The 12,584-nt window shown below is 47.9% G+C and overlaps 1 protein-coding gene across 1 annotated transcript in view; it reads right to left on the bottom strand.

The window, feature by feature from the left end:
• Window positions 1-12,584, bottom strand: part of USP24 (ubiquitin specific peptidase 24) — an 86,771-nt gene that overhangs the window by 27,695 nt on the left and 46,492 nt on the right. Inside the window, exons 33-42 of the mRNA XM_054165010.1 lie at window positions 11,373-11,468; window positions 11,003-11,231; window positions 9,299-9,458; window positions 8,336-8,491; window positions 7,813-7,883; window positions 5,520-5,680; window positions 4,312-4,373; window positions 3,103-3,294; window positions 2,403-2,520; window positions 951-1,095 (exon numbers count right to left, since the gene is read on the bottom strand). Of these exons, the coding sequence (XP_054020985.1) occupies window positions 951-1,095; window positions 2,403-2,520; window positions 3,103-3,294; window positions 4,312-4,373; window positions 5,520-5,680; window positions 7,813-7,883; window positions 8,336-8,491; window positions 9,299-9,458; window positions 11,003-11,231; window positions 11,373-11,468 (1,390 nt within the window). The remainder of the gene's footprint in view (window positions 1-950; window positions 1,096-2,402; window positions 2,521-3,102; window positions 3,295-4,311; window positions 4,374-5,519; window positions 5,681-7,812; window positions 7,884-8,335; window positions 8,492-9,298; window positions 9,459-11,002; window positions 11,232-11,372; window positions 11,469-12,584) is intronic.

Here is a 12,584-nt window from a genome sequence, read left to right as displayed (position 1 = left end):
GGAATATAAATTCTGGAAGATATAGCAGAGTGCTTACATGTAGCCATTTAGATATTTAAGGCTTTTGTATAGAAGAGTCAAAAATGGCCCAAAAATCTAAATAAAACTGGTGATGTTTAGGAATACTTAATTCATATCTGGTATTTAGGAATACCTATTGCTTATCCAAATAATAACTGACAGAGCCACTGGAGTATTTGTTTCCAAAGAAGATCAGATGGGTCTGCATGTACTCTTACCTGCCTTTTGTCATTTTCAATTGAAGCCTATGGACATTCCATGAACTGTGCAGTTAAGTGGAATCCTAGAATGGCTCAGGTTAGAAGGCACCTCAGAGATATTCAGTATTCAGTATCACTAAGGTTGGAAGAGACCTCAAATCTGCTCCAACCTTACTGACATGGGCAGGGAAGCCTCTCACCTTGACTCCACTGCTCAAGGCCTTCAACATCACCAGGGAGGAGGCATCCACAACCTCCCTAGGCAGCCTATTCAAAATTCTCACCACCACTGTACTGAAAAACTTCTTCCTAAGATCCAGCCCAGTCTAACCCTGCTCTGCTTCAGGTTCAAACAGTTCCCTCTTGTCCTGTCTCTAGACACCCTTACGAAAAGTCCTTCTGCAGCCTTCCTGTAGGATCCCTGCAGCTATTGGAAGGCAGCTCTAAGGTCCCCCTGGAGTCTTCTCCTCTGCAGGCTGAACAACCCCAGCTCCCTCAGCCTGTCCTCATAGCAGAGGTGCTCCAGCCCTTGGCTCATATTTGCGACCTCCTCTGGACTCACTCCAACAGTTTTGTGTCCTTCTTATACTGGGGACACCAGAACTGGACATAGTATTCAAGGTGGAGTCTCACAAGAGCAGAGTAAAGGCTAAGCTACTGTTTATGTAGATTATACCCAGTGCTCCAAACCATGCTGATACAAATAAAAAGCATTTTTTTTTTGCTTACATCAAACTCCTTGGTAAGTGCAGGGTCACACTGATGGTGCATGGAAAGCAGCTCTTTGGTAATAAGCTTGAGATTGGAAGGGGAGCTATCAGCCAGCATCACTAACACCTCATAAGCAGCTAATCTGCTATCTGCTGTACTGCACCTAAAAAGAAAAGCACATTTCAGATTGATTTTGCAGATGACTCAATTGTTTCTAATTTCAGAGAGCCACATTACTCAGAGCAAGTGACAATTAATGTTCCCAAGGAAGATGTTCAGTGGCAAAACACTCCTGAGTGCAGAGAACTGAATCAGAAGAGCAGCACCAGGAGTGCTCTGAGAATTAAGTCTCCCTTACTGACATGCAGACACCTGTTAACATTCAGTGGCAAGGAAAAGCAGATGCCTTAAAAAGAAGGCATTGAATTGGTTGTGTGTCTGAAGACAGACAGATACTGTCGCTGTAGCACTGACAGAGAAATAATGACTCATTCACAGGGAGACAAACTCTCAAAGAGCTAGAGCAGATAACTTACTTGCTACAAGAGATGACCTTACACCTAAGCTGTGCTAGCCAGTAGAGAAAACCTCTACTTAGCTCTTTTCAGTGGATCAAACACAACAAACCTTTCTTCTAAAGGCCAGAGCAAAGGCTTTATTTACTTCAAGCAAACAAAAGAGCATGGCTGAGATAAGAGCATGGCTGAGATAAAATGCAGTGAAGAAAAGCCAGAGCAAAACACTAAGGTGTAGCAAGCCCCATTCATTTCAGGGGTTGCTAAATGCTCCACTGGAACCTCTAGGGTGTGTGGAAAGGCAGTGTGGATGTGCCTGATCCACCTCTAACACCAAGCAGTCAGTATAATGCAAGCACTCCAGCTGCAGCAGCACACAGCTCCTTATGAGCTCATTGTCCATCCCTTCAGATACTGTACGTCAGGAACAGAGGGCAGGTGTGACAGCAAAGAGCCCACCCTTTGATATATTCTAGGTTAAAATCATCTGTTTTAGGTGCAAGGAGACTTACTTGGCCTTAGATTTTTATGAAATGCTGGAGTTTTTTTGAAGGGAAAAAGAAAACTGTGGAACTTTTGAGGTTCTCATTTACAAGAGGCTTGGGAAGTTAACTTCCTTCTCCTGCTCCAATTTCAGCCAGCTTCCCAAGTGATGATGAGCTAAAGGAGCACTCTTTGGATTCCTAAAATCAGCATGCAGCTGTGCTTGCAGCTCATCACTCATCTAACAAAGCAAGCAGAGACTTAGGAAGCACAGGAAAGCAAAGATTTTGGGGTCACACAAAAACCCACCCAAAAATGCTGTTTGGACGCTTATGCAGGAACTGGAGAGAGCTGGAGAAAGGCTTCAACATTGGTATTGAATCCTAAGCATGTGTAGCCCCAGTGTGACATTTGCACTCATGAGATCTGAGACAAAACCAAACACAAACAACCCCCTTCCCCAGGTTTTTACTTGGGATGGAAGTCTTGCTGACTGATTGCAGCACTGCCTGCTGGGGAATGGCTGTTCAGAATAATCCTGGAGGCTCGGAAAAGGAAATCATCCAACAACGGCTTGATCAGAGATGAACCTGTAACACAGTAACCCACAGCCCCTGTTAAATAGGCACATCAGCACTGCCAATGTCAGAAGCTGTTCCAGAACAGCAAAATCACTTAGTAGTGGTCAACAAAATGCTAGTCAAAATACTTTAGCAGATCTCAAGGGTACAACAAATGTACTGCCAAAATGACTCCTCACAACTCTGAGTCACTTCTGCAGATGTATGATAATCACAGAATGATCTGGGTTGGAGGGGACCTCCAAAGGTCATCCAGTCCAACCCCCTCTGCAGTCAGCAGGGGCATCCTTCAGGTTGCCCAGAGCGCTGTCAGGCCTCACCTTGAGTATCTCCAGGGATGGGGCCTCAACCACCTCCATGGGCAACCTGTTCCAGTGTTCCACCACCCTCATGGTGCAGAACTTGTTCCTAACACCCAATCTAAATCTGATCTTCTCTAGTTTGAAGCCATTGCCCCTCATCCTGTCATTGCAGGCCTTTGCAAGCTATCTTCATGTCTCTAATGTCTTCACACTTGCTGTTTACTGGTCATCTGCTGGTGCTGTGCAGAATTCACACTTGGCATTTGAGAGTGAAAAAAAGAGTACTTACCAACCATTTCCTTCTCTGCCCCACAGAGTGACAGGAGAGTCTTGATGAGCCTCAAGTGTCCTGCTAGCAGTATGTTATCAGCTTCACTGGTCTCGCACTCAGCTGTGCGGTTGGGTTCAAAATTGTCCAGCCAGGTGATCTCATCTTCCAACATGGCAGCTGGGCTTATCTTCAGCTGTTCCATTTCTGATGCTGCAAGAGAAAAAGAAAACCCAGAAAAATGAATGGCTCTATAAATGGTCTGGTGAGGAGCAGCTGAGGGACCTGGGCTTATTCAGCCTGGAAAAGAGGCTGAGTGGAAACCTCATTGCTCTCTACAACTCCCTGATAGGAGGTTGGAGCTAGGTGAGGGTTGGTCTCTTCCTAGTATCAGGAACTAGGACAAGAGCAAATGGCCTCCATTTGCCCCAGGGGAGGTTTAGGTTGGACAACCCCAGGCAACCAGCACCAGAACAAGGGGACACAGTCTCAAGTTGTGTCAGGGGAGGTTTAGACTCGAGGTGAGGAAAAAGTTCTTCACTGAGCGAGTCATTCGTCATTGGAATGTGCTGCCCAGGGAGGTGGTGGAGTCGCCGTCCCTGGAGGTGTTCAAGGGGAGATTGGACGTGGCGCTTGGTGCTATGATCTAGTTGTGAGGTCTGTTGGAACAGGTTGGACTTGATGATCCTTGGGGTCTCTTCCAACCTTAGTTACTGTGATACTGTGTGATACTGTGAGAAGAAACTTCCCTGAAAGGGTTCACAAAGACTAGAACAGGTTCCCCAGAGAGGTGGTTGAATCCCCATCTCTGGAGATGTTTAGAAGAGGCAGAGATGTGGTGCTGAGGGACGTGGTTTAGCACCAGACTTGGCAGAGTTAGAGAATGGTTGGACTTGATGATATTCAAGGTCTTTTCCAAGCAAAATGATTCTGTGAGATGTAGAAGCTAAACACAAAGGATTTCAAATGTTGTGTTAATGGTCTAGGTTCCCTCACAATGTGTGCACAGAGTGTGCCTTCCACAAAGGAACTCAGCTCACTTCCCAGAAGGACTGAGCTGCCTTGCTCTTACTGACCACCACCAGCACCCATGTCCCAGCCAGCACACTGTCAGGTCACAGAGCTCATGATGCATAACCTCTTCCTGAAGACAATTCTGCATGTTGCCTCCAGAAGGAAGCCCTGCTTGGAAGCTGCAATCAGAATGACATATGTGCTGCACATACTTACATGTGAGGTCATCCAGTAACTGGCATCTCAGGTCAAAATATTCTGTGCACTGGGACAGAAGTCTGAAACAGGTACAAAGAGAAGAATGGTTTCAAGTCAGAAACTTCTTTTAAGCAGCTGCCTTGAAGGCTTGTGTGCTTTGTCCACCTAACCTAAAATGGAATAGCTACCTAGGAATGCATCTGCATGCACACACTGCAGCTTTGAAACAAATCCCTTCCCAGCAACTACTTCTGAATGTCATGACTAACATTTAATCCTGTTTTATTCCTTCACCTCATTGCAATTCTAATCATCAGACAACGATAAAACAGCAACAGCTAACTTCTCAGCTACTCCTCTATTCAGATTCCTCTAGAAATTGCTCTTTAAAGTTACTGCCACATCCAACAACCTTTGGCCAGTCAGGGCCAGGTTAAAAGGATTGACTCCTACAGCCTTTACAGGTGTAATGGGTAGCACAGGCAACAGGACACCAGATGAAGGCATGGGGCCAGACATCACTGAAAAAGCTGGAGCCTGAGGATTGGCTTCTGGTCTGGATCTATGCAATACTAAGAAATACATTTAGGGGGGTTAATACATGTTTCTAATGTTTATAAATATCTGAGGGCTGGGTGTCAAGAGGGAGGGGACAGGCTCTGCTCACTTGCACCCTGTGATAGGTCAAGGGCTACAGCACAGGAGGTTGCACCTCAACATGAGGAGGAACTTCTTCACTGTGAGTGTCAGAGTACTGGAACAGGCTGCCCAGAGAGGTGGTGGAGCCTCCTTCTCTGAAGACTTTCAAGACCCATCTGGATGCATTCCTGTGTGACCTGTGCTGGATTCTATGGCTCTGCTCTGGCAGGGGGGTTGGACTGGATGACCTTTGGAGGTCCCTTTCAATCCCCAACATCCTAGATCCCACATATCCTGCAAGATTCCACCATGAGCACATCCTAAAAAGAGCAGGTCCCACCACCTCCCAAATGGGAAGTCAAATAAGCTGAAGTGTAAGAGATCACAGAGAAAGAGCTGTGCCTTGGGAATGCAGCTTAATTTCCCTCCAACATACAAAACTTCCAAACCTATCTGGGATGTGACAGAGATGTCTCCCTTTGACAGGCTTGCAAGGTTCCGATCCCTTGTGCCTCAGAGCTTCCACAGGGCTGCCGATTCAACCACGTGCTAGATTTGCTTCCTAAATCAACAGGCATCTGACTTACCTCTGGTTGATTCCTCTCATGATGCTGGTTGGTGACCAAAGAGGCAGCTGGGCACCAAGAACAACACTCAGGAGAAACTGGTTTGGCTTTTGCACGTCTGGGTGAGCTGACGTGTCTGTCTGGCTAAGGGTGTACAGCTGGTCACAGGCCACGCGACGGATCTGAAAGGGAGCTCCTGTCAAACACTAGCAGCTGCTCAGAGCTTACCCTCCTGTTTTGTTAGAAATCTGACACTGAAAAGCTTCTGCAAACCAGGCAGTGAGCCCTGCACCCACCAGCCAGGGGTTTCCCTTTTCAATAGGGATTTAGCATTGCAGTTTCATCCCCGAGCTAAAAGCTCTGATGCTTTTATTAAACACCGATTCTAAATACAGGTGAGGGGGGAAAGAGGACATTGCTTCATGCAAAACATGTTAGAGGCAATGAAATGGGGTGAGACTCAACAAATGTCTAGACTTTAGGCTACCCAGAGTAATCTGAAATCAGAAAGAATGAATTTTAGGAGGGTTCTGACATTTGGGAGAATTTTTCAGAGGTTCCTAAGAGTCCGTTCAATTAGATTCACGGAATGGATTGGGTTGGAAGGGACCTTCAAGATCATCCAGTTCCAATCCCCTGCCACGGGAAGGGACACCTCCCACTAGTCCAGATTGCTCAAGGTCTCATCCAACTTAGCCTTGAACACCTTCAGGGAGGGGGCATCCACAAGCTCCCTGGGCAACCTGTTCTAGTGTCTCCCCACCCTCACAGTAACTACTCTGAGACAGAAAGAATTTCTATCTTACCCAAATCTTTTAAGTTGAAAGTTACTTGGAACTCTCCCTAAAGTATTAGTTTTGCAGAACCTCTCCAAGCAAAATGAGAGTGTTTTCTTTAGAGTACCCACAGGGTGGTCTTGTGGGCCTCAGGGATTAAACAAGCCTAAAGGAAGTGAAACTCCCATTTTCTATCAACTCAGCAGTAGACACTGGAAGTATTACTAACAGTTACACAAAGATTATTCATTCCAATACAAACAACTGGGGGAATGTTTGTAACAAAGAGAATCCCTTCAGGCTCTATGATCCTTCAGGTCCCTTCCAACCTGCTATTCTGTGAATCTATCAACCTACTGACACTGTCCCCCATAGCAAACTCCTGGCCAAGCTGTCAGCCCATGGCTTGGACAGCAGCACTCTGTGCTGGGTTAGGAATTGGCTGGAGGGCTGAGCCCAGAGAGTGGTGGTGAATGGTGCCACAGCCAGCTGGAGGCCAGTCACCAGTGGCGTCCCCCAGGGATCAGTGCTGGGCCCCATCCTGTTTTAATATCTTCATTGATGATCTGGGTGAGGGGGTTGAGTCCATCATCAGTAAGTTTGCAGATGACACCAAGTTGGGAGCAGATGTTGATCCGTTAGAGGGCAGAAGGGCTCTCCAGAGGGACCTCAACCGACTGGACAGATGGGCAGAGTCCAATGGGATGGCATTCAACAAATCCAAGTGCCAGGGGCTGCACTTTGGCCACAACAACCTCATGCAGAGCTACAGGCTGGGGTCAGAGTGGCTGGATAGCAGCCAGACAGAGAGGGACCTGGGGGTGCTGATTGACAGCTGGCTGAACATGAGCCAGCAGTGTGCCCAGGTGGCCAAAAAGGCCAATGGCATCCTGGCCTGCATCAAGAATAGTGTGGCCAGCAGGAGCAGGGAGGTCATTGTGCCCTGTACTCAGCACTGGTTAGGCCACACCTTGAGCACTGTGTCCGGTTCTGGGCTCCTCAGTTTAGGAAGGACATCGAGACACTTGAACGTGTCCAGAGAAGGGCAACAAGGCTGTGGAGAGGCCTTGAGCACAGCCCTATGAGGAGAGGCTGAGGGAGCTGGGATTGTTTAGCCTGGAGAAGAGGAGGCTCAGGGGAGACCTCTACAACTACCTGAAGGGAGGTTGTAGCCAGGAGGGGGTTGGTCTTTTCTTTCTAGCAACCAGCACCAGAACAAGAGGACACAGTCTCAAGCTGTGCCAGGGGAAGTTTAGGCTTGAGGTGAGGAGAAAGTTCTTCACTGAGAGAGTCATTCGTCATTGGAATGTGCTGCCCAGGGAGGTGGTGGAGTCACCATCCCTGGAGGTGTTCAAGAGGGGATTGGACGTGGCACTTGGTGCCATGGTCTCGTCATGAGGTCTGTGGTGACAGGTTGGACTTGATGATCTTTGAGGTCTTTTCCAACCTTATTGATTCTATGATTCTATTAAACAGGTCAGAACACACATATTCCAGAATGATGGTATTTAAGAAGTTGGCAGAGAAAGGACCCTCACCTCAGCACTTGGTGATCCAAGCAGTATGTCAATGATGAAATCAGCCACACAAGGCAAATTGTAAAAAGATCCTGGAACAGAAGAGTGTCAGGCTCTCTTTTTTTAAAAAGGAATTATTTAAAATAATTCAGTTAGAGGACCCAGAGGATATGTCCCCATCCACACTGAAAAGCAGGGGCAGATCTTTGTGTATTTCCCCATGTCCCTCCCTCTCCAGAGGCTGGCACCACATTACACTGCATTTTCCTTTGACTTCCAGCAGCAGTCCTGTCGTGGTCAGGTCACCAGCACTTAGGAATGACACACTCAAAGGCCCTGCCAGTGGCACACCCAAAGGCCCTGCCAGTTATTTCTACATGCCTTGATTCATACCACCTCTTCTGCAGTCCTGGTTTGAACCTGGGCTGTCTCAGCATGCAAAGCCAGAAGTTTCTCATGATTGTTTTGTATTTGTCTGTCTCCAAAAGACCTCCCCCACCTGACTTATCTTCCAAAGAGTGAGCAATCCAACTTTAGGTCATACCTAGCTGCTGACTGCGTAGCTGAAGGCAGGTAACTAAAAGAGACAAAGCTTCTCCAGCAATCAGAGCATCTTTGGTGGACACAGACTGCTGTCTCACACAGATCCCAGCATGTAGTGCAGTTGGCTCTCCTTCACTCCCTGAGCTGCAGTTGCTTCCTACATGAAGAAATGAACAAGTGCTGTAACCCATCACATTTTGCAGAGGTTTTCAGCTTCCGGGCACTTCTCTGCAATTTAAAAAGCTTCCCCAAATGCCACACGGATGCACAGGATGTGCAGCATGTATTCTGCCCTGGTGAGACTGCAGCTGCAATACTGTGTCCAGTTTGGGGCTCCCCAGTTCAAGAGGGACAGGGATCTGCAGGAGAGATTTCAACAGGGAGCTACAAGGATGGCTGTGGGACTTGAACATTGCTGCTATGAAGAGAGACTGAGAGATCTGGGGCTGCTCAGTCTGGAGCAGGGAAGACTGAGAGGGGATCTGTTCAACTTCTATAAATATCTGAGGGTTGGGTGTCAAGATGAAGGTGGTGGTGCTCAGTAATAGGACAGAGAACAATGGGTACAAGCTGGAACACAGGAGGTTACACCTCAACATGAGGAGACACTTCTGTATGGTGAGGGTGACAGAGCTCTGGAAGAGGATGTCCAGAGCGACTGTGAAGCCTCCTTCTCTGGAGACTTTCCAAACCTGTCAGGACGTGTTCTCCTGTGTGGCCTGCCCCAGGTGCTCCTGCTTTAGCAGGGGGTGTGGACTTGATCTCTGCAGATCCCTTCCAACCCCTAGCATTTTGTGATCTTCCTCAGATCAGTGTAATTCAAGCATAAAACACCCTGAGTTGGAAGGGAGCCAAGAGAATCATGAAGTCTAACTCCAATGAGTTCAGCTTCAGGCTCCAAAACTGTTTAATTAAGGATAAACTAAATGTCTTCTTCAGATAGGTGTAGACCCAGTGAACCCACCTGAGCTGCTAAGCCTGTTTCGAATCCCAGCAGGAAATAAAGTGTTGCTCTCTTTAATTGGCTGACTGCTTCCCACGAGGTCCAGACGTCCCGCTGCAGCGGCCCAAGAGAGTCGCATGAAGCAAGCCACTGTGGAAGTGAAATCATTCACCTCCATAGTCTGAAGGAACAAGAAACAGCAGTTACTTCACCACCAAAGTCTGAAAGAACAAAGAGTGAGCATCTACTTCTGTGCTATTCAACAGCCTTTGTAAACCACAGAATCACAGAACTGTTAGGGTTGGAAGGGACCTCAAGAATCATCCAGTTCCAACCCCACTGCCTCACACTAGATCAGGTTGCTCAGAGCCACATCCAGCCTGGCCTTAAAAAACCTCCAGGGAGGTTGGGATAAGAAAAATCTATCTTCAGGATCACCTCAAATTGGCATCTGGATTTGTTTTCCTCTCTTCTCTAAGAGGGCTCAAGGAAACAAGAGGGTTTTTTCTACCCAAAGAGAGATCAAGTATTGCTGTCTTCACAGGAAGTAATTTAAGTTCTCCAATAGGGTGCAGATTCCCTTTTCACCTACCCTCAGTCAGGCACAGAATGCTAGAATGGCTTAGGTTGGAAGGGACCTCAGAAATCATCTAATCCAACCTCCCCACCACGGGCAGAGACATCTCTCAACTAGACTCAGCTGCTCAGAGCATTCAACACCCCCAGGAGGAAGCATCCACAACCTCCCTGGGCTCATCAAGATGACCAGAGGCTCACTAGCCTCCTCCTGAAGAACTTCTTCCTAAGATCCAGTCTAACCCTGCTCTCCCTCAGTTTCAAACCATTCCCCCTTGTCCTGTCTCTAGACACCCTTATGAAAAGTCCCTCTGCAGCCTTCTTGTAGAATCCCTTCAGCTATTGGAAGGCAGCTCTAAGGTCCCCCTGAAGTCTTCTCTAGGGTGAACAACCTCAGCTCCCTCAGCCTGTCCTCACAGCAGAGGTGCTTCATCCCTTGGCTCATCTTTGTGGCCTCCTCTGGGCTCACTCCAACAGTTCTGTGTCCTTCTTATGCTGGGGACATCAGAACTGGACTCTGTATTCGAGGCAGGGCCTCAGCAGAGCAGAGACAAGTAACACTATAGCAGTCCCCTTGTACTTGGCTCTGGTGAGGCCACATCTTCAGTATCTCAGTACAAGAGATGTGGAGGTGCTGGAGTCAGTGCAGAGGAGGGCAAGGAAGCTGGGGAAGGGCCTGGAGAATAAGTCTGATGAAGAGAGACTGAAGGAGCTGGGGATGGTTGGTGTGAAAAAGGAGGCTGAGGGGAAACTCCATTGCTGTCTACAACTACCTGAAAGGAGTTTGTGGACAGGCTGGTGCTGGTCTCTTCTCACAGGTCATTAGTGATAGAAGAGGGAATAGCTTCAAGCTGTGACTGGGTAGGTTTAGACTGGACATTAGGAAGAACTTTTTCCTAGCAAGAGCGGTCAGGGATTGGAATGAGCTGCCCAGGGAGGTGGTGGAGTCCCCAAACCTGGATGTGTTTCAAGGTGGTCTGGATGTGGTGCTTGGGGATCTGGTTTAGGGGTGAACCTTGCAGAGTAGGGTTCTGGGTTGGACTTGGTGATCCTGAGGGTCTTTCCCAACCTGAATGTTTCTGTGATTCCATGAGCTGTCACTGGACATGACACCACTGCACCACCACCAACAATCAAACAATTCCTTACTTGTATGGCAACTCTTGCTGCTGGTATGATTTCTTCCACCCTAATGGAGGATCTGTCAGACACAGAGAGCTGTCTGTAGGATGACTTCTCAGGTGTTCCACAGATGGACATCTGCCTGCTCGCCTGTCTGCTGATGTTACGGAAGGGGCGTGAGGACAAGGCTTCCACCCCATCTTTAATGAAGTCCTCATCCAGTAAGGTAGGCATTGTCTGGCCAACAAGCAGGAACCTACATTCACAGAGCAAAAAAACATCAGGCTTACTTTGCAACCTTCCCAGAACTCTAAGTACCAATTAACCTTCAAGACTATGAGCTGCAGTCTGAAAGCCAAGAAAGCAGCACTTCCGCTAATGAAAGGCAATTACTTACCTCGCAAGCTGCAGGCAGATGGAATACACTCCTTGTCTTGTTTCATAGTCCACCTCTGATGGGATGGAATCTCTCTGCATTACATTCACCACCAAACTGCAAAACAAATCAGTAAAAGACTCTGTTTGAAAATGGTTTACATTAGGAGAGAGCTGCAATTAATGTATCCTTACTTTTCCCCTCTTCCTACGCAGTCAGCTTAGTGCCAGTTAAAACTGCCAAGCTGGTGTCCTTGGAGACTAACATTCCCATTTTCCTCTCCTACATCTACTCAAAGAAACTTTCTGTTCCTGCTGGGGAATGCTTGAGGATCTACTCCACTCTGGTAAGACCCCACCTGGAGTACTGTGTCCACTTCTGGAGCCCCTGTTAAAGACCTGGATGTGCTGGAAGGTGTCCAGAGAAGGGCCATGAGGATGATCAGAGGGCTGGAGCTCCTCTGCTGTGGAGACAGACTGAGAGACTTGGGGCTGTTCAGTCTGGAGAAGAGAAGGCTCCAGGGAGACCTTATTGTGACCTTCCAGTATCTGAAGGGGACTATAAGAAAGCTGGGGAGGGACTTTTTAAGGTGTCAGGGAGTGATAGGTCTGGGAGGAGGATGGAGCAAAGCTAGAAATTGATAGATTAAGATTGGATGTTAGGAAGAAGTTCTTCCCCATGAGGGTAGTGAGACACTGGCACAGGTTGCCCAGGGAAGTGGTGGAAGCCTCATCCCTGGAGGTTTTTGCAGCCAGGCTGGCAGTGGCTGTGAGCAACCTGCTGTAGTGTGAGGTGTCCCTGCCCGTGGCAGCGGGGTTGGAACTAGATGACCTTTGAGGTCTCTTCCAACCCTGATAACTCTGTGATTCAGTGATCTATGGGGTGGTGGACAGATTATTAAGAGCAACATACACATGGTAACATCTGAGAACACAAGCACAAGCAGTACTGGTGGGTCTCCCAAACCACTCACACTGTGCCTCAACTCTTACCTGAAGGGTATAAATTTTGGAGCCTGGACAATTTAATCTGGTTCCCACTGCACAACCTACACATTTGACTGCTTTGAGTGTCCCCTGGTGTCTATGCAGGACACAGAGCCATGTACTAATCAATGTATTCACCAACCACCTGGGTGAGGGAGCAGAAGGCACTGTTCACAGGTTAGATGATGACACCAAACTGGGAGCAGTGGTTGACACCCCTGAAGGCTGTGCTGCTATTCTGCCAGAC

The sequence above is a fragment of the Dryobates pubescens genome, chromosome 11, assembly GCF_014839835.1.
Source record: "Dryobates pubescens isolate bDryPub1 chromosome 11, bDryPub1.pri, whole genome shotgun sequence".
In the NCBI taxonomy this organism is placed as follows: Eukaryota; Metazoa; Chordata; class Aves; order Piciformes; family Picidae; genus Dryobates; species Dryobates pubescens.
The sequence above is the reverse complement of the archived record's forward strand: the minus strand, read 5'-3'. Positions and strand labels throughout refer to the sequence as shown.